General features: G+C 44.2%; 1 protein-coding gene and 1 long non-coding RNA gene across 14 annotated transcripts; one reads left to right on the forward strand and one right to left on the reverse strand.

Moving 5' to 3' along the window:
* Positions 1-177: 177 nt before the first annotated feature.
* si:ch1073-416j23.1 (rac GTPase-activating protein 1) lies at positions 178-24,079 on the reverse strand. 13 transcript variants are annotated; one of them, XR_007039875.1, is made up of 20 exons: positions 23,486-23,636; positions 23,072-23,259; positions 19,262-19,365; positions 18,977-19,179; positions 18,730-18,902; positions 17,041-17,113; positions 16,907-16,960; positions 16,481-16,579; positions 6,211-6,358; positions 5,342-5,466; positions 5,103-5,267; positions 4,970-4,987; positions 4,440-4,535; positions 3,934-4,132; positions 3,758-3,860; positions 3,513-3,645; positions 3,327-3,417; positions 3,066-3,177; positions 518-694; positions 178-407 (listed from the first exon to the last, which is right to left on the reverse strand). XR_007039875.1 is itself a non-coding variant. In XM_047376243.1 (19 exons), exons 3-19 carry the CDS (start codon positions 19,350-19,352, stop codon positions 362-364), a joined length of 1,929 nt encoding a protein of 642 aa, XP_047232199.1. In that variant the 5' UTR covers positions 19,353-19,365; positions 23,094-23,259; positions 23,486-23,636; the 3' UTR covers positions 178-361. The 13 variants fall into 13 exon arrangements, 12 of the variants coding, with proteins under 12 accessions (XP_047232199.1, XP_047232207.1, XP_047232197.1 ...); XM_047376243.1 differs by lacking the exon at positions 518-694 and having other exon boundaries at positions 23,094-23,259; XM_047376251.1 differs by lacking the exon at positions 518-694 and having other exon boundaries at positions 18,730-18,869.
* Positions 23,186-24,572, forward strand: LOC124874750. Its single transcript, XR_007039877.1, has 2 exons — positions 23,186-23,307; positions 23,469-24,572. It is a non-coding gene; the product is annotated as an uncharacterized LOC124874750 (long non-coding RNA).
* Positions 24,573-24,890: the final 318 nt, after the last annotated feature.

Genomic DNA, 24,890 nt, shown 5'->3' on the forward strand with positions numbered 1-24,890 from the left:
CTGAAAAATCAGGAGCTCCATGACAGGGTTACCTATCGTCAAGTATCTTTCAGGTGATCACAGAGTTCAGCAGACCACCGTGGGGGGTTATCAGCAGAACTGTTCCCATCAAGTGATCCTGCTGTTGGATTCTGAAGATGGTCTAACTCAACAGATGAAACTCTCAGGACAACCAAATATTCTGCCAGAAAAAAACTTTTATTTCACATTTATTACTTTAGCATTTAGGACAAACGGCTACATTTTCTTTTCTTTAACAGCAAAAACATTGTTTACATAAAAACCATTCAAGTTTTATTCTGAAAAAAAAAAAACTTAAGCATGTCAGTTCAAGCTTGGGAGGGCCAGTACTTCGTGTTGGTCAGTTGGGTGAAGTGAAGAACTTTCTTCCAGGCTCTGGTGGATCTCTGAGAACAAAACATTCAAATTATCATGAATTATAGCTGATAAATGTAATATTCTTGAATTAACTCCTGTACAGTTTAAATGTGAAACCGCTGAAAAAGAAAGCTGAGACCTTAACGAGCTAACTGATAGGAAACCCAAAGCAAGTCGTCAAATGAAACACTGGAAAGGGTTCTAAAGCTCCTCTGAGAATGGAAATTAGCTCAGTGTAGACAAAGATCCTGGTTGTTCCCAGTCTGCTGAGTCCCAACAAAATGTTTAGGTTGGTAAAGGAAGACATCCAGGGAGACTGAGGAAGACAAATACATCAGGAAAGAAAAAGAAAATAGACACCAAACAACAGAAGAAATGACAAAGGACCAAATAAACGGACCAAGAAACTACGGTACAAAGCCAGGTAATGTTAAAAAGTTTATATATGTCTTAATGTCGTTAATATATGCTCTTGGTCCGTCATCTTGGCGCTAGTGCTGCTTCTTCTTTTTCCCCTTCTTCTGCTGGCGGTTCGCAACAAATTCAGAGGTGCATAGCGCCACCTACTGTACATCATTGTATAACTCCACCCACTATATTCTGAGCCTGAGATCACGTGACACCAAGTCGCTGATGTAAATTCGTATTCTCAAAGAAAAGAAATCGTATTCACAAACTGTTATAGCATATTGTATTCATAAAGAATAAATCACAACTGTAAACTTGAATTTTGTTTTTGTAATTTCTTGAAGCTGTAACATTTTATTTTGTATTCTTATAGAGAAAATATCCAAAACCTCTTTTGGATTTTACTTATGCACAACTATTGACTAATATGCACACATTTCCATCTTTATACACACATTGTTTTTGACAGCGTTCTTACTCCATACAACACCAGTGACTGTCCACTGTCTCTACATGCTCATCCAGGAGGAGTGAATGCTGCAAGTCACTGACTGGATGCAATCTGCTGGGTTTCCTTAGATAGAAAAACTTTTTATCCAATTTGAATAAATAACTGAATCTGACTGTTTGATAGTTAGGATTAAGCTGAATGTAGGAACCTGACTCAGAATCCGAATGATTGGACTGAACTGACTGTGAAATGCCTTGACATGCGTTATGAATTGGTGCTTTATAAATAAACTGAATGGATTATAATTTAACAAAACACCACCCCCTCATACCCCCCATCATCCTCCACATCACTGTGTCTGCTGTGGACCACTTCTGGTTCCTAGGAACTACCATTTCTCAGAACCTAAGATGGTCTTCACACATAGACGATGTTCAGAATAAGGTCCAGCAGAGACTGTACTTCCTGAGGCAACTCAAGAAGTCCAACCTTCCACAGGAGCTGTTGGTCATCTTCTACACTGTCATCATTCAGTCTGTCCTGTCTTCATCCATCTCAGTGTGGTTTGGATCATCCACAAAACAGGACAGGTCCAGACTGCAACGAATAATCAGGTCTGCAGAGAGAATAATCAGGGCTGACCTTCCCTCCATCCAGGACCTATACAGGTCAAGGGTCAGGAAGAGGGCAGCTAACATCTCTGCAGACCCCACACATCCTGGACACAAACTGTTTAGGCTTTTACCTTTAGGTGGCGCTACAGAGCGCTGTCTGCTAAAACCAGCCTCCACAGAAACAGTTTCTTACCCCCAGGGTAAAGCAGAATTTTTCAGGACCGTTTTGCCACCTTCTTCTAGTCAGAAATCAGTCTACAGGTACATCTAAAACAAATTAAAAGGTGAAACTGTTCTTTATTTTGGTCCCTCATGTCAAAAAGTGAAACTCATATTGATTCATTCCACATAGTGAAATATTTTAAGCCTTTATTTCTTGTAATGTCGATGATTCTGGCTGGCAGAGATTGAAAACCCAAAATTCAGTGAATCAGAAAATTACATCAGATACAAAGATATTTTTAACAGATGTCAGCCTTCTGAAAACTACATTAATTTCTATTCACTCAGTACTTTGTCTGGACTCCTTTTGCATGAATTACTGCATCAGTGTTGCAGAAGAGGTCCGTCTGTGGTTCTGCTGAGGTGTGATGGAAGCCCAAGTTGCTTTCATAGCAGCTTTCAGGTCAACCTGTACCAAGTCCTACTGCATAATGAAATCAGCATCTCCATCAAGCATGTTTGAATACAGCACTCTGAACAACCAGCTTCTTTGGTAATGACCTGTTGGGCTTCCCTTCCTCATGGAGGGTTAGTGACTGTCTTCTGGACATCTGTCCAGTCGGCACTATTATCCATGATTGGTCTCTCCTACTGACCCAGACTGAGACCATCTAGATGCTCAGGAAACCTTTGCTTATGTTTGGAGTTACTTAGCTGATTGGGCTAGGACACCAGGAGTCTTTGCCATTTAATTTTTGCACAATATTCAAATTTTGAGAAAAACAAAACTTTGGGTTTTCATTGTCTGTCAGCCAGAATCATCAGAGAGATGAGAAATAAAGGCTTCAAATATTTTACTGTATGATGAATCAGTTTCTTTTTCTGAAATGAGGGACACAAACAATTAACCTTTCACTATATTCTAATTTTTTAGATGTACCCATAGCTCAGAATAATAATGTGAAAACATCCTGGTTCTATTCATGGACAGACAACCAAGTACCCCGAGGCGTAGAGGACCTTTAGTGGGACCTGGTCTGCTGTGATCTTACGTGTTGCTGATGGTGCATCCCATGTTTCCGATTCTTCCTCGCACTGATCCCGGACTGGTCATTTTGTAGAAGTTGTTTAGCTCTGGAGAGGTCAGTGGCTGAAACAAGCGACCTGAAAGGAATCACATTAGAACTTCAGTGGATCATCCCAGTTCTGAATTTGCACGTGTATTTAGGTTTGGGCTGTTTCCATCATTTGCTCAGCAACAACCTTTCAGGTTTCGTTAAACCCGCTGAGTCCTTCATTTCAACTGATCTTACTAGAGGAGGATGTAGACGGGTTCTGGTCTATTCCCACTGTGAGGACTCGTCTCCAGTAGTCTTCAGGAAGAGACAGCAGGCAGCAGACAACCTGAGGACATGATCAATCAGGGGATCCAAATTCACTAAAGGAACTAGAACCAGCTCAGAACCAAGGACCCATCAGTTGGTTCTTTAAAAACAGACCTTTGGCTGAATGGTGGCATCTCTCATGATGGTTGTTGGAGATGGCTCAGATATGCTGTGACCCACTATGGTTGGTCCAAACACTCTGGCCAAGTTGTTCTGGTCCATCTGACAAGGTGGACTCCTCATCACTCTGACATTCAAAGAGGACAGGTCGGTTCAGTAAATCTGACATGACGACAGCAGCCTGAGGAAGCTGAAGTCCAGGTACTGTCTGCAGACCTGGGTCTGCTGAAGGTTCTTACTTGTGTAAGTGAATCATGAGGAAAGCCAGGGTGTCTCTATTGGCCTTCGGCAGTTCAGAGATGGCTCGGTACAGAACAGCAGAACCGCTGTCCTCATCCAGCTCTAGAAGACAGACATTAAATTCAGTGGATGACTAAATCCAATTCTGAGCCAAATTTGGACATGGTCCTGCCACCTGAAGCCTCCATAAAGGTCCTGTGTAGCCTGAAGGTGATTAGGGGTTCCTTCAGTCTCCTCAGGACATCCTTCAGGAAGCCACAGACTACGTGGATGTCCTGGACTTTACTGAGCATCACAGATGATTTCCCCTGAAGGATCCGATCTCTGAGATCCCTCACAGGACGCTCGCCTCCGGGAACCCGGTAAAGACCTCTCTGAGGATTGACAGTTCACGCAACATGACTACAGGGCAGAAAACACAGCTGGGACAGTTCTCTGGTGGATCAGAGTTGAAGAACCCTACACTCAGACTAAGGAGCGGGTTCAGTAGCTCCACCATCAGACAACTCAGCTCTTCAAGCATCAGAGCTTCTAGAGCTCCTGAAGACTGTTGGGACCACCCTCATTTGAAAGTGTGAGAAGTGGTTCTAGTCGAGCTCTAGTCAAGCTGTCTGATCTCTGCTGTTTTCAGCAGAGATCAGACAGCTGACTTCAGACAAGCAACAACAGAGGAGGTCTCACCTCCTGCAGACCCCTCCTCTCTATTTCAGCCACGCAGTCCACGATGAGCTGAGGAACTCTGGGATGAGTCAATGGAGCAAAAGCCTCCAGAGAGTCCTGAAACAGAGCAGAGCTTCAGTCAGAGCTGCTGTTCTGTTGGTGTTCTGATGATGGTCTGATGGCACTGCAGCTTAGTTTCTGACCAGACCGTCTCCCGACACACCTATTCAGTCCAAAACTAGGAGGTTGTTGTGTTTGTCTGAACCTACAACAAAAGGTTCTAACCCAGCCCTGACAGGTGTTCTGTATGACAACCATTCTACACCCTCACCTTGTCAGCATAACTGCAGGTGCATCATGTAAAACTGTTTGCTCAGGTAAATCAGAAATGCTGCTGATGAGACATTCTCTCTGAAGCTAACAAAGTAAAAGTTGGAGTTTTCAGACTGAATCAGGAGAAATCCTGCAGAAACATCCAGCGTTCTGGATTTTCGCCTACTTCCTGCAGGGTAATCTGGAGCCATGTCCTGATCTCTGTCCCAGAGGTTCACCTTATGTTCGACACGGACCTGGAAGTGAATTAGCTCCATAAGTCGAAAACATCACAGCGGGTCCAGCCTGTTGGATCAGTAACAGGTTGTTTATCATTCAGCAGGCAAAGAGAGATGTTCTGACTTTAGGTACCATCTGAGATCCACTTCCTGTAACACCGCTGGAGGTCGAGCAGCCGTTTAGGAAATTCTGTTTGCACTCCGGATGAGCAACCAGCCGACAGTTCCTGCATTTTACAGCCATCTTCCCAAAGCGGATCCTCTTTCCACATGGCACGCAGGTTTCTGGCCGGATCACCTGGAAGAACACCACGGGTTACTCAGAAACATTAAACAGAGGGTACCAGACTAGGTCCAGTAAGACTTCTTCACCGTTTTAGACAGAAACACATGTCTTAAGGTCTTCTGAGGTCTGCCGGTTGGAAGGTTTCTGTCCTCTACAGGAGCTTGAAGCTCCACCAAGGTCTCGTCGTTAGAATTCCACAAGGATGTTTGATCTAAAGGAAAGACGAAAGGATCAGAGACCAGAACCGGCTTCTCATCACCAGTAAAAGATCTCCCTGGTTCAATATGAAGCTCTGTGTTACAGACGGGATACATTAACTTGGACCTGGTCAAGGACCAATACCAAACCTGCAGGAGCTCTGGTCAATTCTGACAATTCACTAGAAAGTAAAGCTACTGAGTTTCAGGTTTCGTGGTGTACAGTAGTCCGGCACTTGTTCTAGTCCAGAACACAGTTCTTTACACCTGAGCTGATTTCCTGAAGGGTCTCCATCAGCATTAAAGTGAGTTTTAACTTCAACCAGCAGATTAATAGGAGGTTGGTTCAGCGAAGAACCAACACCCTGATGTTTTAACAGAGAATCAAAGTGAATGCTGGAAGGATCAGAACCAGAACTTTACACGTAGTATGATTTAGTAAGAAATAAGAAATTTGTCTTTATGAGGTGCAACAAGCGTATATAACAGAGTTTCTAGGTTCTGACCCTCTGGACCATAGGAAGGCTGTTGTTGCAGAAGAAGATCCATAAATACAAATGTGCAGTTATAGACCCTGGTGGCTGTAGGCTGACCCGTTTCTGTGTGTCACACACTGAACTCTGATGGTTGTTCTCATGCACAGCATTTTGTATTGCACTCTTCTCAGCTCTTTGACCCATATACCAAAGTTCTGATGGATAACTCCTTCTGAACATTTCAGAATCTAAAAATGTGACTCAAATGTAAGAACAGCTCACCTCCTCCTCCCCCGACTGAAACAGCAAACTCCTGGGTGAAGGATCGAACCGGGTTATCAGGACTTTCTTGTGTAATTCCCAGAACCATGTGGATCTGTCCACCTGCATCAGGAGTTGTCACGGATGCCTTCACAATGGTTTCTACTTCCTGAGTGGAACAGAGGTCTCAGATCAGCCAGAATCAACAGTTTCCCCGCTAGGTTCTGTTAGTTTATTCAGAATATCAGCCCTCAGCAACGATATTAATCTTCCATTAGTGATCCTGTTGGTTTCTGTGAATTAGAGCTAATTTTTGTCTGTTGGATCCCTTCAATAAACCCAGTTTTTACTTGTTCTCTGAACCTGGTATTCAGTCTCTTCCTGCTGGTATGTGATCAAACATCTGACTGTAAGAATAGTGGAGAGGAGGATGCACTCTAAATGTACCTGGATCACAGTACCATAACCACAGGACCAACTTCCACAATGCAAGCATCAGCTCAGGTGGTAGCAATGCTTCAACTGAAGCAGGATCCTGAACTCAGAACAAGGAGGAAAATTCTCCAGCATCCATGTAGGGATCTCTGAAGTTGCTTGTTTTAGCATTGGTTACACTGAAGCTAACATCTAACCCTGAAAGTTTGACCTTTACGACTGTCCTACATGTCTGTAGTTAGTCTGGCCATATGTTCTCCAAGCAGAAATGTTTATCAGTTGCTGCTTTTCTTAATAATTGTACAGTTGTTGAAAATGAAATGGAGGTTGGAGGGATGCTTGATCCATTCAGCTGAAGAGTGTAGAACATGATCCGGCTCTGATTCATTGATCGGGTCAGAACGCAGCTGTTTAATTTGACACCGAGATTTTGCTTCAGTACGTTCTCTGAGGTTTAGTCTCATCTGCAGATCATCAACTGGTTTCTGTCAGGAAGTTGGTTCAATGGGACCACTGACCCAAGAGGTTCTTAAATAACAGCTTGGAAATGAAAACAGACAGTAGAACCACCAACTATCTGTTCCAGAGCATTCAACAAGAAAAGAACAGGGCCCAGACTGGAAAAAAAAGGACCCAAGGGCAGAACTCATGACAGAACCAGTATAGAACTTAGGACATACTCCATTTGACACCTGTTTTGCATTTTATCCATCTTCGACACCTCCAAAACTCAATCTGTTCATAACTCTGGTGGTCATTTCTCTGCAGATTTTTGTAATGGACCGTCATGTAACTGTCTCATGAGAACTGTTTGGAAGGTTCTCATCAAAACCCCATTGGCCTGTTAATCCAAGAATTCTGAAAGGGGCTAGTAGATTGCTGAAGATGCAAGAGCTGCTTCAAGACACCTTCATGAGGACGACACAATTGAGGTACATGACGTCGCCTGGTACGGTGGAGCCGGGGTCCCACCCTGAAGCCAGGCCTGGGTCGGGGCTCATTGGAAAGCACCTGGTGGCTGGGTTGCTCCTCGCAAGACCCGGTCGGGCCAAGCCCGAACGAGAGACGCAGAGCCATCCCCCAGTGGGCCCACCACCTGCAGAAGGAACCATGAGGGAACGGTGCAAAGAGGATCGGGTGACGGACGAGGTGGAGACCTCGTCGGCCCGATCTCCGGATGCTTAGGCTGGCTCTAGGGACGTGCTTGTGCCAGAGGTCGAGAGATATCGACTAGAAATAGTCGGGCTCACCTCCACGCACAGCATGGGCTCTGGAACGCATCTCCTCGAGAAAGGCTGGACTCTCTTCTGCTCTGCAGTAGCCCGCGGGGAGAGGCGGCGAGCCGGGGTGGGTTTGCTTGTTGCCCCCCACTCAGCCGTCTTGTGTTGGGGTTTACCCCAGTGGATGGGAGGGTCGCATCCCTGCGCCTTCGGGTTGGGGACAGGTTTCTGACCGTTGTTTCGGCCTACGGGCCGAGAGGTACTACAGAGTACCCGGCCTCGCTCTTGGCGTCCCTGTCGGGGGTGCTGCAAAGTGCCCCTCCCAGGGACTCCCCGATCTGAGTGGTGTTTTATTATTGGACTTCTGTGCTAGTCAAGGAATGTCCATAATGAACACCATGCTCAAGCATAAGTGTGTTCATCAGTGCACTTGGCACCAGGACACCATAGGCAGGAGGTCGATGATCGACTTTGTTGTTGTGTCTTTCGGTCGCATGTTTTGGACACTCGGGTGAAGAGAGGGTCTGAGCTGTCCACTGATCACCACCTGGTGGTGAGTTGGATCCGCTGGAGGAGGAGAAAGCTGGACAGACTTGGCAGGCCCAAGCATATGGTGATGGTCTGCCAGAAATGTCTGGCAGAGCCCTCGACCAGGAATGTATTCAACCGGGTTCGGGGATGCTGTCCAGCTGAAGAAGGAGTCCTATCGGCTGTGGTTGGCTTGTAGGACGCTTGAGGCGGCTGACGGGTGCCATGAGGCCAAGCGAGCTGCGGTCCGGGCTGTGGCAGAGGCAAAAACTTGGGCCTGGGAGGAGTTCAGTGAGGCCATGGAGAAAGACTACTGTTTGGCCTCGAAGCAATTCTGGCAAACCGTCCAGCTCCTCAGGAGGGGGAAGCAGTGCTTCGCCAACACTGTTTACAGTGGGGGTGGGGAGCTGCTGACGTCGACTGGGGACAGTATCGGGCAGTGAAAGGAGTATTTTGAGGATCTCCTCAATGCTGCCGTCACGCATTCCCTGGTGGAAACAGAGGCTGGGGACTCTGGGTTAGACTCTTTCATCACCCAGGCTAGTCACCGAGGTGGTTAAAAAGCTCTGTGGTGACAGGGTGTCGGGGGTGGATGAGATCTGCCCTGAGTACCTCAAGTCTCTGGATGTGTGGGTTGTCATGGTTGACACACATCTTCAACATTGTGTGGCCATTCGGGACAGTGCCTCTGGACTGAAAGACCGGGGTGGTTATCCCCATTCATAAGAAGGGTGACTGGAGGGTGGGTTCCAACTATAGGGGAATCACACTCCTCAGCCTCCCTGGTAAGGCCTATGCCAGGGTATTGGAAAGGAGAGTCTGGCCCATAGTCGAACCTCCACCTCAGGAGGAACAGTGTGGTTTCCGTCTCGGCTATGAAACACTGGACCAGCTCTACACCCTCTGCAGGGTACTTGAGGGTTCAAGGGAGTTTGCTCAACCGGTCCACATGTGTTTTGTGGACCTGGAGAAGGTATTCAACTGTGTTCCTTGTGATGCTCTGTCAGGGGTGCTCCAGGAGTACGGAGTCGGGAGTACTGGGGCAGTTCGCAGCAGAGTGTGAAGCAGCTGGGATGAAGATCTGCTCCTCCAAGTCAGAGGCCATGGTCCTTGACCAGAAAGGGTGGCTTGCCCTCTTCAGGTTGGAGGCGAGTTCTTGCCTCAAGTGGAGGGGTTCACATATCTTGGGGTTTTGTTCACAAGTGAGGGGAGAAATGAGCAGGAGATCGAGAGACGGATTAGTGTGGCTGCCGCAGTGATGGGGACATTGTGCCGGTCCATGTTCCTATCCTCGCCTATGGCCACGAACTCCCAGATACAAGCGGCTGAAATGAGCTTCCTCCGTAGGGTGGCCGGGCACTCCCTTAGAGATAGGGTGAGGAGCTCGGCCATCTGGGAGGGTCTCTGAGAAAAGCGTGTGTTCAGGACAACCTAGTCTTAATGATGCTGGACTTCAGTTTAACATTTGACTCTTTGACTCACTACAAACACCAAAAGTGTGTATCTGGGAAAGTTCTACAATTGCTTGCGTCTTGATCTCATTTATGAGCAAATTTAAATATTTCTATAGCCCAAACATGGAGTTCCACAGAGTCCTGTTCTTGGTCCTGTTTTATTTCTGCTTTATTTTTTATTTGTATTTTATCTCCTGTCACTGCGTTGTTCATGATGTTCAGATTTTTACTACTTATAACCAGGGGTGAAAGTAGTTTTAAATTGTTGCCGGTACTTAGGGGCGGAGCTAGAGGGGGGGCTGGGGAAGCACTGGGTGTATTTTACACACACACATACAGGTCCTTCTCAAAATATTAGCATATTGTGATAAAGTTCATTATTTTCCATAATGTCATGATGAAAATTTAACATTCATATATTTTAGATTCATTGCACATTAACTGAAATATTTCAGGTCTTTTATTGTCTTAATACGGATAATTTTGGCATACAGCTCATGAAAACCCAAAATTCCTATCTCACAAAATTAGCATATCATTAAAAGGGTCTCTAAACGAGCTGTGAACCTAATCATCTGAATCAACGAGTTAACTCTAAACACCTGCAAAAGATTCCTGAGGCCTTTAAAACTCCCAGCCTGGTTCATCACTCAAAACCCCAATCATGGGTAAGACTGCCGACCTGACTGCTGTCCAGAAGGCCACTATTGACACCCTCAAGCAAGAGGGTAAGACACAGAAAGACATTTCTGAACGAATAGGCTGTTCCCAGAGTGCTGTATCAAGGCACCTCAGTGGGAAGTCTGTGGGAAGGAAAAAGTGTGGCAGAAAACGCTGCACAGCGAGAAGAGGTGACCGGACCCTGAGGAAGATTGTGGAGAAGGGCCGATTCCAGACCTTGGGGGACCTGCGGAAGCAGTGGACTGAGTCTGGAGTAGAAACATCCAGAGCCACCGTGCACAGGCGTGTGCAGGAAATGGGCTACAGGTGCCGCATTCCCCAGGTCAAGCCACTTTTGAACCAGAAACAGCGGCAGAAGCGCCTGACCTGGGCTACAGAGAAGCAGCACTGGACTGTTGCTCAGTGGTCCAAAGTACTTTTTTCGGATGAAAGCAAATTCTCCATGTCATTCGGAAATCAAGGTGCCAGAGTCTGGAGGAAGACGGGGGAGAAGGAAATGCCAAAATGCCAGAAGTCCAGTGTCAAGTACCCACAGTCAGTGATGGTCTGGGGTGCCGTGTCAGCTGCTGGTGTTGGTCCACTGTGTTTTATCAAGGGCAGGGTCAATGCAGCTAGCTATCAGGAGATTTTGGAGCACTTCATGCTTCCATCTGCTGAAAAGCTTTATGGAGATGAAGATTTCATCTTTCAGCACGACCTGGCACCTGCTCACAGTGCCAAAACCACTGGTAAATGGTTTACTGACCATAGTATCACTGTGCTCAATTGGCCTGCCAACTCTCCTGACCTGAACCCCATAGAGAATCTGTGGGATATTGTGAAGAGAACGTTGAGAGACTCAAGACCCAACACTTTGGATGAGCTAAAGGCCGCTATCGAAGCATCCTGGGCCTCCATAAGACCTCAGCAGTGCCACAGGCTGATTGCCTCCATGCCACGCCGCATTGAAGCAGTCATTTCTGCAAAAGGATTCCTGACCAAGTATTGAGTGCATAACTGTACATGATTATTTGAAGGTTGACGTTTTTTGTATTAAAAACACTTTTCTTTTATTGGTCGGATGAAATATGCTAATTTTGTGAGATAGGAATTTTGGGTTTTCATGAGCTGTATGCCAAAATCATCCGTATTAAGACAATAAAAGACCTGAAATATTTCAGTTAGTGTGCAATGAATCTAAAATATATGAATGTTAAATTTTCATCTTGACATTATGGAAAATAATGAACTTTATCACAATATGCTAATATTTTGAGAAGGACCTGTATATATATATATTATATATATACACACACACAGTACAGACCAAAAGTTTGGACACACCTCATTCAGAGTTGTCTTTATTTTCATGACTATGAATATTGTAGCTTCACACTGAAGGCATCAAAACTATGAATGAACACATGTGGAATTATATACTGAACAAAAAAGTGTGAAACAACTGAAAATATGTCTTATATTCTAGGTTCTTCAAAGTAGCCACCTTTTGCTCTGATTACTGCTCCACACACTCTTGGTATTCTGTTGATGAGCTTCAAGAGGTCGTCACCTGAAATGGTTTTCCAACAGTCTTGAAGGAGTTCCCAGAGATGCTTAGCACTTGTTGGCCCTTTTGCCTTCACTCTGCGGTCCAGCTCACCCCAAACCATCTCGATTGGGTTCAGGTCCGGTGACTGTGGAGTCCAGGTCATCTGGCGCAGCACCCCATCACTCTCCTTCTTGGTCAAATAGTCTATTCAGTAGGACTATCAGCTGTGTACTGTATCCACCTCCTGCACAACACAACTGATGGTCCCAACCCCATTTATAAGGCTTGAAATCCCACTTATTAAACCTGACAGGACACACCTGTGAAGTGAAAACCATTTCAGGTGACTACCTCTTGAAGCTCATCAACAGAATACCAAGAGTGTGGAGCAGTAATCAAAGCAAAAGGTGGCTACTTTGAAGAACCTAGAATATAAGACATATTTTCAGTTGTTTCACACTTTTTTGTTCAATATATAATTCCACATGTGTTAATTCATAGTTTTGATTCCTTCAGTGTGAAGCTACAATATTCATAGTCATGAAAATAAAGACAACTCTTTTAATGAGAAGGTGTGTCCAAACTTTTGGTCTGTACTGTATAAATAATTTCAATTGTTAAAAGAACTGCCATGCATCAAACAATGATAAACTATTTTCTGATGCATAACTTTTCATCTTCAGTTTCCGTCTTTTCTTTTGAACAAAGAAGTTATTGTTCTTTGCATTGTGGTCAAGTTTTGATTTCATCTAAATTAAAAATTTGACATTGCGGTTGTTTTATTTTTTATTTAAGTCTGTAGATGGTAAGTGATTTTTTGTTCGTCCTGTCCTAACGCAAGCGGCGGTTTTTTATCTGTGCACCACCTGTGTAAAATCTCCCAGTCCATTAAATCGAACGCACCAATCTCCATGGCAACTGCTCTGTTTTGGAGGTAAGTGCGCATGCGCTCTCGTGTAGTGTATGTGAAATCTCTGGTCATAAACGGTGTTTTCGAGCTGTAATGTGTTGTAATTCAGGAATATAACATGAAACACAACTAGTTTCTCTCCCTTTGCTTTTAACTGGGTTATTTAGCGAGCAGACAGACATTAAACGTAGCGGTGCTCGTTTTAAATGGTCGTTCACAAAAACCTCGAGGGGAGAGAAATGCAACGCAAGAGCATTGAGGCTCCAGCATAACAGAACAGTTCAGAAACTATTTGGAATCAGGGGAAAATAACTATATTTATAAACAGATTAAGTCGTGTTTTAGACTGCCTATTGGTAGCGGATTTGATGTTCTTTGTGTGCTCGTGAATGTTTGCAGCCGTAACTGGTTCTGGATGACTGCTTCATAGCAGACCCGTTCTTCCCTCTTCCCGGTACTGTGTACCGGCGCGGAATCTTTTAGTGGTACGCAGTACCAGACCGTACCGGCTCACTTTCACCCCTGCTTATAACCCTCAGTGTGTCTCCAAACGTTCAGTAGTTACCTGCAGTTGAACATAAACAAAAAAATAAATACCGTATTTTCCGCACTATAAGGCGCACTTAAAAACCTTTAATTTTCTCAAAAAATGACAGTGCGCCTTGTAATCCGGAGCGCCTTATATATGGATCAATTGGTTAATTGGTTGATCCATACTGGTTGTACACGGCGCTCTGTCAAAATGTTTCAGTACGACTGGTAAACTACAAAGCCGCACCGCTTGCAGCATTACGGCTACCGTAGTCAGGGGCGTCGCCGAAGTAATAGCGGTAAACACCTGTACTGTGCTTACTCCTAGTCCAACACCACTTGTGTGTGTATAACGACCCCAAAATGGCACTTTTCAAGAGACACGCTTACGATGCTGAGTTCAAACTCAAGGTTGTCAGCTACGCAGTCGAACATGGGAATAGAGCAGCAGCGAGAGAATTCAACATTAATGAATCAATGGTACGGAAGTGGAGGAAGCAAGAAGATGACCTGTGCCAAGTAAAGAAGACTAAAAAGAGTTTCCGAGGGAATAAAGTGAGATGGCCACAGTTAGAGGACAAACTCGAATAGTGGGTTGTTGAACAGAGAGCAGCAAGTAGAAACGTCGCTACAGTCACTATTCGTATGAAAGCAACAGCGCCCCACTAGTGGATGCATAACACAACCCCAGTCAAACGTTTGACTGCAGTAGCTTCTATTCTATGCGCCTTATAATCCGGTGCGCCCTATATATGAAAACAGTTCTAAAATAGGCCATTCATTGAAGGTGCGCCTTATAATCCGGTGTGCCTTATAGTGCGGAAAATACGGTAAATAAAATACAGGAATCAAGGTTCTGATTGGTGCTCCAGACAATTGGAAACCTGAGGTTCACTTTTTGCACACAGTAAACCCGCCATTACCAATTTTTTATTTTTTTTAACCGTGTCCTGTCTGGCTGAGTAGTTCAGAACTGTTGTCTGAGTGCCAAGAAGAAGCCCAACAGATTTACTTTCACAAGTGGAGCATTACGGCCAACGCTTTAAAGCTCTGCTTGACATTTATATAAAAAAAATTAAAAAAACTTTATTAGAAACTGCTTTGGGATTATTTCAATTGTTACAAACACGGAGACAGAAACTAGTAGGAAAAAATAAGAAGCACGAAAGAGGGAGTTGCAACAACGAACCCACAGGCCCCAGTGGCAGCAGCCTACACCCAAGTAAATCCAGCCATGGACCCAGAGACCTGAGTCCCCGGGACATATTACTCCCCAAGCATAGGCCCGACCGAGCCCAGAGATCCAGGCCCCAGCAAGCAGCCACTGGGAGTGAGCCGGCACACACCAAAGCACTCAGCCCCGGACACAGAGAACCACAAGTACACCAGTGACACCAACCACCGGGAGGTAGTGTGGCAGGGAGGAAATAGGCCCCACATTTGATGGGGGGCGTAAACTGATCCAGGAGAGGGAGCAGCCCAAGGCCTAACCTGACACAAAAACAGGCACACACAGACATAATAACACATTCCCACCCTCGTGTACACATAAAAACGCTCACACCCACACATCCAAGGTAAAGAACCACAATGGACGCCGTACATTCACACACTGCCATTACCAATTTAAAAGACATTTGATTTTAATTTATCATTAGGCTTGTATGTCCAATTTAAACCTGTTTTCATCATTTTAAATCAATATTGGCAAACATGCTATTAGTTCCAAAGTTGAAATGGAGATGGTTCTTCAAATTCACAGCCATCAGCATCTACAACGGCTCTTTGAGGAAACCTTCATAATATGAGCTACAACAACATTTAATTTCCCTTTGGGATTAATAAAGTATTTTTGAATTGAATTGAAATCTCCTCTGAGCCAGATGATTCTAATTGTACTTGCCTTAAAAAAAAAACTCTCCTGATCATCGGCAGCTGGTCCAAAAGGTGCTGCCAAGCTATTGCCATTATTTTCCAAGTGCTCCCATGTCAAACTGGAACTGATGGGGCTTTTCCGCCAGCCACTAACCAGCAGGAAGTGGAATACCCATTAGAGACAGCATCTTTCAATGTGACAGTTTAATTCTTGTTTTAACATTTTTATTTTTTCATTTTGACCGATCAAAAACAAAACTAAAGTCTGGGGTTTCAAACATGGCTATCACAACATTTTGATTGGCTGCTGATTTTGAGACTCCAGCTCCTGAAGAAATGGTTCTTTCCTCTGGTCCAGAAGCTAACTGTTGATGGGTTGGCACCAGTATTTTGGGGCTAAAGAACTGGTGCTTAGTTCATTTTAGCACCAGGAATTTGTATCCTCAAAGATTATTTTTAAAACGTATGTTTGTTTTGGACCAAAGTAAGAAAAGCTGTAATTACATCATCTACCACGGAAGACCCAGATTTTATATGTGCTTAATTAGATTTACTTGTTTTGTATAATGCTGGTGAAATGCTGACTGAATGGCTGCAGGTTGCTTTGTGTGCCAATTTGGTCATTATTACTGGTCCCATAAGGACCAGCATGAAGAGGAGCTCTGCAAACCATTATACCATCACCTATCTTCTGCCCTTTCTTCCTCTGGTTCTAAAAACGTGTTTCAAGATGCGGCACTGCTTGTTAACCACTGCTGACCTCATAATAAAGTTATACTTGTGTCACATAGTCCAGATTCATGCATGTTTGCATATTAATATGAGCAAACAATATTCAGTCCAGTACCAGCTGAAAGTCTGGATCTATCCACTAAGAAGCAGGACTCCTCATGTACCACTGCCTACCTGACCCATATCTCACCACACCTCAGAATAAACCGCAGATTGGTCATAACAGTCAGCAGTTACCAAATATGGAACTTGGCTACAAGTCGGTTCTGCTCAGGAAGAGAGCCTTAATAAGTTCTGGTATTTCCACCTGTCAGGAAGTCTGAGGTTCTGTTAAAGTCTTTCTGAATCAAACATCTAGCTTCAAGTAGAAATCGAACCAATTCAGGGTTCTCCTTACCTTCTCAACCATTTTTCTCTCCTGAAACTCTGCAGACACATTTGCACTTCTGTTCCGCTTCCCAACTGGACCTCCAACCACCAGGCCCATGGAAGAGCGCTTCACGGAACCAACAGGAAGCAACAAGATTAAAGATAAGGAAAGAGACAGAAAAAGGGACAACAGGATGAGAAGAGCGAAGCTCAGCACACTGACATCACAGTGATCTGATGAGAGAACCTCTTGCGAGGACACGATAAAGACCAGGAGGAGAGGAGAAAATCAAGAAAGTGGGAGAGATCACAGAAGCAAGAACAGGAAACTAAAACAAACAGACCAGAAACGTTTCTGTCGGAGCTGTGTGAGGAACATGATCACAGGTCTCTCCATATTCTTGACAAGAGGATCATTGTCTCCTTTACCGATTTAAAATCAAACAGGACTCACCCTCCGCTCTCGGGCTCGAGACCTCAGAGGTTTGATCACAGTTGTGTCCAAGTCCTGAAACAAAAAGACAATCATCCTGTCAGACAGTCTGCTGATCCCAGCGGGATAGTCCTGTCCGTGTGTTTGGATCTTACCACATCGTCATCGGTGCGGTCGTAGCTGATGTCGGAGTGAGACAGGAAGGATGACTCATCAATCACTGACAACCTGTTGGAGGCATGTTTGACCTGATCAATGACGGTGGACTCAGTCGAACCTAATTCTAAAAATTCATTCTGGAAGTCCATTTGTCCTGGAACTCAGAACTGGGATTTACATCCCATTTGGGTGGAGGTGTTTTGTTTGGAACACCATTGGCATCAACTGTAATGGCAGTGTACCACAGTCAAATCCCTTGTTTGTTTGTACAAACTTAGCAATAAAGCTGATTCTGATCTCAAACTCCAACTTAGAGTACAAAGGGAATGCCCTTTAAACCTTGATTTGAGGAAAACCGTGATTCCAGCCAGGATCACAGGGGAACACTGCAGAAACTAAATCTTTACGGCTTTGCCAACTATTGGTCCTCTGGTTCTTGAAATGGTAAATCAGTTTGCTGCCAGGTGTGGACCCTAGAGATTTCAATCATGCAGTAGTAAAACCTCTAATTAATAAATAAATTATTCTTATTAATAACCTAATCCTGCAGTTCATGCCATGGTCATCATACTACAGGTCTGTCTTACAAACTGCCTTTTCCTTCCAAAGTCCTTGGAAATATGGTACACAGCCAACTAAAGGCCTTTCTGGAAACGCGAAATATTTTAGAGATTTTCCAGTCTGGTTTTATATCTTTTATACGGCACTGAATCAGGACTTTTAAAAAGGTTTTAATGACATATTTTTAACTACTGACTGTGTCGACTCTGTTGTTCTTGTGCGTTTAGATTTAACAGCTGCGTTCGATACAGTGGATCAGGCCATTTCACTCTCTTGTTGGAGCAGTGGGGGGTTTTAAGGTCATAGCATTGAAGTGGTTCAGATCCGCCCAAGCGGAATGAACTTTGGGATTAGTCTCTGTGACCACATGTCCTCGTCTGCTCCTGTGTTGTGTGGAGTCCCACAGGGCTCACTTCTAGGCCACCTCCAATTTTCCATGTATTTTCCCCACTTGGTTTAACAGTTAGGCTACGTTCACACTGCAGGTCTTAATGCTCAAATCCGATTTTTTTCAGAAATCCCTTTTTTTTTTCTGTGGTCATTCATATTACTTTGAAAATTTTGCGGCTCCAAACTGACCCGCGTGAGTATAAGAACAATATGAGCGTCGTCAAGCGTAGCAAAACTGTAAACACGGAGAAACCGGTGTTATGGTTTAAGTGTACAAGTCAGTGCTGTGTGGGAAACATGTCTTTAAACTGGCACTCGGAAGTTTTAGCACCCCCCCCAAACCCCCCCCCCCCCCCCCCCCCCCAAACCCCCCTTTTGTGTTCCCTTTTGTTTCTTTGTAACTTGTTTAACTGTACAGTACCTAGGTCATGTGCTGGTTGTTAAAAGTGCTTCAGTAAAAAGTCAAGTTGGATTGGATTCAACAGACAACTGGAAATTGCTAACGTTAGCCAGGCAGTTGACCAGTCTCTACAATGTTCATTAATTGTTGTTTACTTCTCTTTTCAATTCAAACCAGGTTTTTACTTTTATTCTGGAAACTTTAGAAGTTAGAAATAAAATATTTTCATTGTTCCTCAGTCCCTAACCTACCCCATGATTGGCTACATATGCTCCAACCCTGCTCTGTGATAGGCTGGCATGTCTCGACCCAACCCTGTGATTGGCTGACTTACCGCTTGCTGCTCCTATGCAGAGTAATGTTGCCTCCACGGTGGTCGAAGGTGGCTAAGAGGGATTTTTGCTCATCATTCAGACAGGCGCTGGATTTACTGTCCTGGACCAGGATGTCACACATGAGTTGCATCTGCCTCTTCTGTAGGAGAAGAGTCGGAGCCATCAGAACCCCCTGCAGGTAACGTCTACTCTGATTTAGTCAGAAACATGTTAAACCTCGTCCTCCTGCCTAGAGTTATCCCTTACCAGGTATTGGTAGTCGGCCTCGATCTTGTGCCGTTTCTTCATCTCCACATCCAACTGGTTCCGAGCGTGTTTAAGCTTGATCTCCAGAGCAGCCTTGGCCACGTCAGACTTCACCAACAGCTCTTTGTACTTCTTCAGCTCCAGCTCTGCTCGCAGCCAGCTCTTCCTCACTGACTCAAAGTTCTTGACCACATCGAGGAAGTCTGCAGGGACACCCAGAGCCATCAGGCCCAGGGCTGCAACAGAGCCACCCAACTCTAACAGGACAGGATATGGTCTGATTACCTCTCTCTCCAGCCATGCTGCTCTCCTCCATATTGATCCTCTGCAGAACGAGAGCAAGCAGGTCCTCCACCTGGAGCCGAGAGTCTCCCATCACCTAGGCACAGCTGGACGACGCAGCACACATGGGAGCAGAGTTAAACTGGAGAATATAAATTAACCAAAATATAAAGTTGAAGCAGTATTTTAGCTCTGAGAAACATCAGCTGATACTTGGTGACTAACTGAAGGATGAAGCATCCATTAAGAACTGGATCCAGTTTTTCAGCTACTGTACAACTGCTGGAAAAGGTTCTTTAAGCAGAATTGGCTTCTTGTGGCCGACTCCAGTCCAGTTTCCTCTGAACTTCAACATCAGCTCATAGTCGAGTACAAGAAGCTGTGAGAAAAACAGCCCAAAGTCCAGAAGAAAACTCTGACAGACCTTCAGACAACCTCAAGAACTGTTCATCCAGACCACTACAGAAGATTCCAGGAAAACTTAGGTCTCAGGAATGAGAACCGCTTCGTTCTGCATTAAAGAAAACAATTGTTGTCTCGTTTTAGGTGTTTGAGTGGCTCCATTCTGGATCTCTGGTTTTATCATAAACAGATTCAAAAGGATCTGATCTATCTGATTCAGAACAAGCAGCAGAAACACCATTCATAGATCTACATCTGAAACCTGCAAACAGTCAGACTGGATCGCTGATCGGAACATTCCCAGTTTCCACATTTTCCTTTCAGAGCAGTCCAAACTGGTAACATTACCATTCACAGCATCTCAACAGAACATTTCCCTTCAGAACAAAGAATATTCCTAATCTGTTCTGACTGTTCGAAGAGAAATGATCCAAGTTCAGAGTCAGACGATTCTGAACACTTCCTGCAGGTTCTGAGGGATGGAGATCTGTGGGAGAATAACAAGATCATAGGATCAAATGTTTCTGAAGTTGGGGAACCAGAGTTCAAGTGATGACTTGGATCAGGTCCAAACAGAACTAAAACTGGTCCAACAAATTCCATGAAATTCTAAATCAGCGGCTGAATGTTTCCATCAATATTCAATAAGTGAGGACCAATATGAGTTCATGTCAAGTTGAATTGGTTTCAATCATAGGAGCACAGATGGTGGGGGTGTCCACAACAGGTTCCTTTAAACAAGTTAATGTTTAATTTTTAAATATTCCTATCAATGTTATAATATCTACTATTTGAGTTAATAGAACCATCCGACCTCTTGTCCCCAATCATTCTTTCAGTTGGTGGTTAGTAACACCCAACACCAAAATGTTTTGGCCTCAAACTTCTGACAGAGTTCAGTCTGGTCCAGAAACATATCTGGCGCTCAGAAAAGAAAGCAGAGAAGAAGAGACTAGGTCCAGCTCCAACTTCTATTAGTTTATTCCTCAGGGTGCTTTCACACCAGGATGGTTCCAGGGACTCGGTCCAGTCCAGTTGGGTCAGAAATACTGCCTTCATTTGGTTTGGAACTCTCACTGTCCACTTTGAAAGCGGTCCCGTTACAACAGCTGCTCGTCTTGGGCCCGATCAGAAGATGCTGCCCAGTATGATCAGCAATGGAGTAAGGCAAGCCAACTTGATGTTTTATCAAAAACACACCCATTTGTAATTCATTCGTTAATTTCAGATATCCACCATTACAATGATATCTGATGTAAGTTTCTCTCTAAGTTAAAACTCAGCAGCATTCATCTCCAATGTTCACTCGCTAGACAGGAAGAATGGATCTGTGGACCGGTGCAGCTGCAGGTCCAATAAAACTTAATTTAATCGTGATGTCATTTGTCCCAGGAATATTTGTGTAACCAGGTTATAGTAAAAAATACTCAGAAAACCACTGGGTCTGTTCAGAACATTTGACTACATTCAGGACCCCTTTTCTTCTTCTGTGGTATTCTTTAAACTCTAACCTCCCTCCTTTTGTAATACTCTCCTTTGAGGGATGGGGTGCTCTTTATTTTTCATCCAAACCCATCCAGTTGATTCATAACTTTCACTGATATTTATGTCATAAAAGAGCTTCACAATCATCACTCTAAACCCACCAGAACGCAGCAGGTACACAAAGAAGACGTCATTTATGGATATTTGGTTAAAGATCCTCCCTGGCTAATTAAGGTAAAAATGTTTTGCCATAAGTGAAGCAGCAACCCGTTAGCCTGGTGCTCAACATGAGCCGAATGCAGCAGAAAACAGACAAGATGCAGCCTACTGTGGTAACAGAGGTGGTACAATGAAACTGGACCAAACTGTTCTGCTGCAAAAATGCCCTGAAAGACAACAGGTTCCCCCTGACAGAGACAGCCAAGTCCAGTAGCTCCATCAGAGTGGAGGACACAGAGAGGAGAACAGGAAGACTAATTTTTATTATTTTCATCTGAAAAACTAATTCAGACCCTGTTATCTTTTGGCATCAGAAGCAAGTAACCAGGTGTGCCACATGGCTTTTTGGTGGTGCACTGATCCACTTGTTTATGTTTTGGCTCACAGCTTCAATCAGACGCCCCATGGACCATATCGGTTCCATTTTCAGAACCGTGAATTTCTCGATATCTTGCAACAGCAAGCTCTACCCTGATTTGGTTCTGGTTGATACAGGATGGTGCGTCAGGCCCAACAGCTCAGTTTTGGTTGTTAGGCCATGCTCTGGTCGGGGAGCTCTGCATCAAGCATTTTGGTGGTAGTAGTTTAAAGAAACGAGAGATTGAGGCATAGATGGTTCAGAGCGTCAAACAATCTTCTCAGGAAGGAGTAGGTCAAGTGGTAAAGTCCAAAGATAGGATGGTGGGACAGAAACCTCTCACTCAAGGGCACCTTAAATGATAAATACTATAAGAACAGCAATAAAACAGCAGTAAGACCGAGACAAAACAACTAAACACTACAGCAGAATAAGAATAAAACAAGTTAGCATCACCGTGAATCGAGGTGGATCAAGAACCAAAAGCGGTCAATTAACATGTCTTCGATGGGATCCAAGGAGTGTGAAAACATTGAGAAGAACACAGTTCCAGAGCCAATGGATGGTGTAACAGAAAACTCTGGGAAGTTCAGCACACTCAGAGTTCTAAACTACTTCATATCCCAATATTAAACTGTTCTAGAACCAAGCAGTAGAGCACTGCTTGGTTCTGGAAAGCTGTGTGCAAAGCTGTGGTTTGCTGCTACAGTAGTTGCTCTCCTGGCCCACCAGGGGGCGGTGGAAAGGCTGCTCATGATCACCTTCAGTTTGTTCAGGGTCCAAAATTAGGTGGACGGGGACAGATGGACAATAAAAGAAAATATGGAAAGCAGAGGTGTTCACACGATCAACTCCAATGTTCCTCCTCGGATATTTGTAGAGGTCAAAGAAGACTCAAGTCTCTTTGAAGAAGAGAACAGCAAACAAATGATGAGTTAATAAATACAGTTGTTGGTCATCTCGCCCATCCATCTTCCCTTCAACCCCACCTTTTAGGCTTGTGGTCATTTTTCTCTCTTCATATTTGTCCTGATATTCCCACTTGGTTTCCTCATCACCATGTGGTTATAATTACTTTAACCAAATAAAGTCAGTTATGCAACATGTGGAACAGTTCACCTTCTCCTGCTCTTGTAGAGAAAATCTACCCTGACACAGTAGAGGCAACCATACCCACCATTCAGCTGTCAGGACTAGAGATGTGAAACCAAAACCAAAGAAAAAAATCATCTGCTGAAACGTTTCTACAGGTAGGTAAAAAAACTTCACGGAGATTTTCAAAAGTAAGCAGCAAATATGGGAATTGGTCAACACATCCCTGGACCAGAAGTACCAATATTCAAAATCACCAGCAGACCATGATCCATTTACTATTGGTCTTCAGTGGTAGGAGGAGGTCAGACCAGACAGGGTGGTGGGTTGATCAGATCTTCTCATCAAAGCTTTTCTATGATTATCAAAACTGCAGGAAACAGGTGGACTGTTCTGTTGGGAACCACCAGTCAGAAAGGTTGGGCTGAGGATCAGAAATGAAGATCTGTCACAAGAAAACAGGAGGACAATGAGAAGAACATCATGTTCTCTGGTAAACTCTTGCTTTGGTTACGTGGATTTCTTTTAGTTCAGCAATAAACCAACATTAGTTAAAATGTTCCGTTTAACTAAACTTTGTGATTTTATGCAGAGATTTTTAAGAAGAAGACACAGGTTCTGGAGCTAACAACCTTGTTCTGTTAATAATTACAGGTTCTAAAGAAACTGACCCAGAAGCTCAGAAACTGCCTGCTGATCGATCAGAGTCTGCTTGATAAACTGGTCCAGGGGCGGTTCCGATCGACCATCTGCTTCACCTGAGCTCAACTCACCTGCTCACACGTGCACTAGGCCGCTAGTCCGTACCGGAAGTTTGGGGGCTCGTGCGTGAGATGCGATTATGAAGCGTCGCGTCACGTGACCATGTGACGTTTTTTCATTAGCTAACCTCATCGACAACTTGTTGTCCTCCCGGAGGTTCTAGAAAGTTCTAAGCAGCAGTCCGAAGAGGTTCTATCAGAACAGGGCCCAGAAAACCCGCAGCAGGCTTTCAGCAGGTCAGATTCTGATGGGCTCAGAGGCTCCAGAGTCCAGAATACCTCCACGATCACATCCCAGCAGTCCTTGAATCCCTGCACTGTTTCCCAGTTTGGAAGAGAATTTAAATTCTCATTTCTGGTCTACAAGAACCTGACTGGTGTTGGTTCTGAATCTGTCTCAGAGTTCTGTACAGGTTGAAAGACCTTCAGAGACCTGTTCACTCAGTGCTTCCAGCAGCAGAACTTCTCAGCTCTTTAACCTAATCCCTGAGAACTGATCCAGACCCAGTTGGCTCCTTCATAGCAGTACTGGAACCTGAATGGTTCTGGATGCAGTTTGCTGGGTCAGCTGCAGATTTATTTGGTTAAACATTTTCTATGTTGAACTTCAATTTCATTCATTTAACTGTATTCAGGTTTTAATTGTCAGAACTTGGGCTTATTCTGCATCTTACCCAGTAGAACCTGAGAAGTCTCTGGTGGTTCCATCTACTGCATGCAGGTTTGATCTGAACTGGACCAGTTTTATTCCTTTAAATGAATCCAACTGTATTTCTGGAGCTGTTTTTATGTAGCATGGTAGAACCAAGATCTGAATGGATATCAGAATCTTGTTTCTTTAGTAAAAAAGTTCATTTAAAACCGAACTGAATGAAAATTAGATTTTTAATTTAAAGATGCTGATTTTCTTTCTTTTTCTTTTCTTTCTGTCAAAGTTCCACTGGTTCAGCACAAGTTTCTATTTGCTTTCATTCCATAAAGATGCTTGTTGATTAAAGGTTTCTGGCAGCCGCATTAATATCAATATGGTCAAAAATATGATTTAATATCTGGTAAAAGTGTTCAGAACTCAAACGGCAATAATAAAACCAAACAGAACCAGCCTGAATGAATACATTGTTTTATCAGCTACTCTCAGGTACTGGTCCAGATCATCTGCTCCAGTTCTCACTTCAGGGTCCAGTGGGATACTCATGCCAGAAGGGCTGATGGGTCTGCAGAGCCTGCAGGATAAACCCAAACCTGATAAAAAGGGTGGGCCATGAAAAACTTTTTAATAGCAGTAGAACCAGTTTAAAATGGACCAGTAGCCAAC

Source organism: Girardinichthys multiradiatus, chromosome 10 (genome assembly GCF_021462225.1).
Source record: "Girardinichthys multiradiatus isolate DD_20200921_A chromosome 10, DD_fGirMul_XY1, whole genome shotgun sequence".
NCBI lineage: Eukaryota > Metazoa > Chordata > Actinopteri > Cyprinodontiformes > Goodeidae > Girardinichthys > Girardinichthys multiradiatus.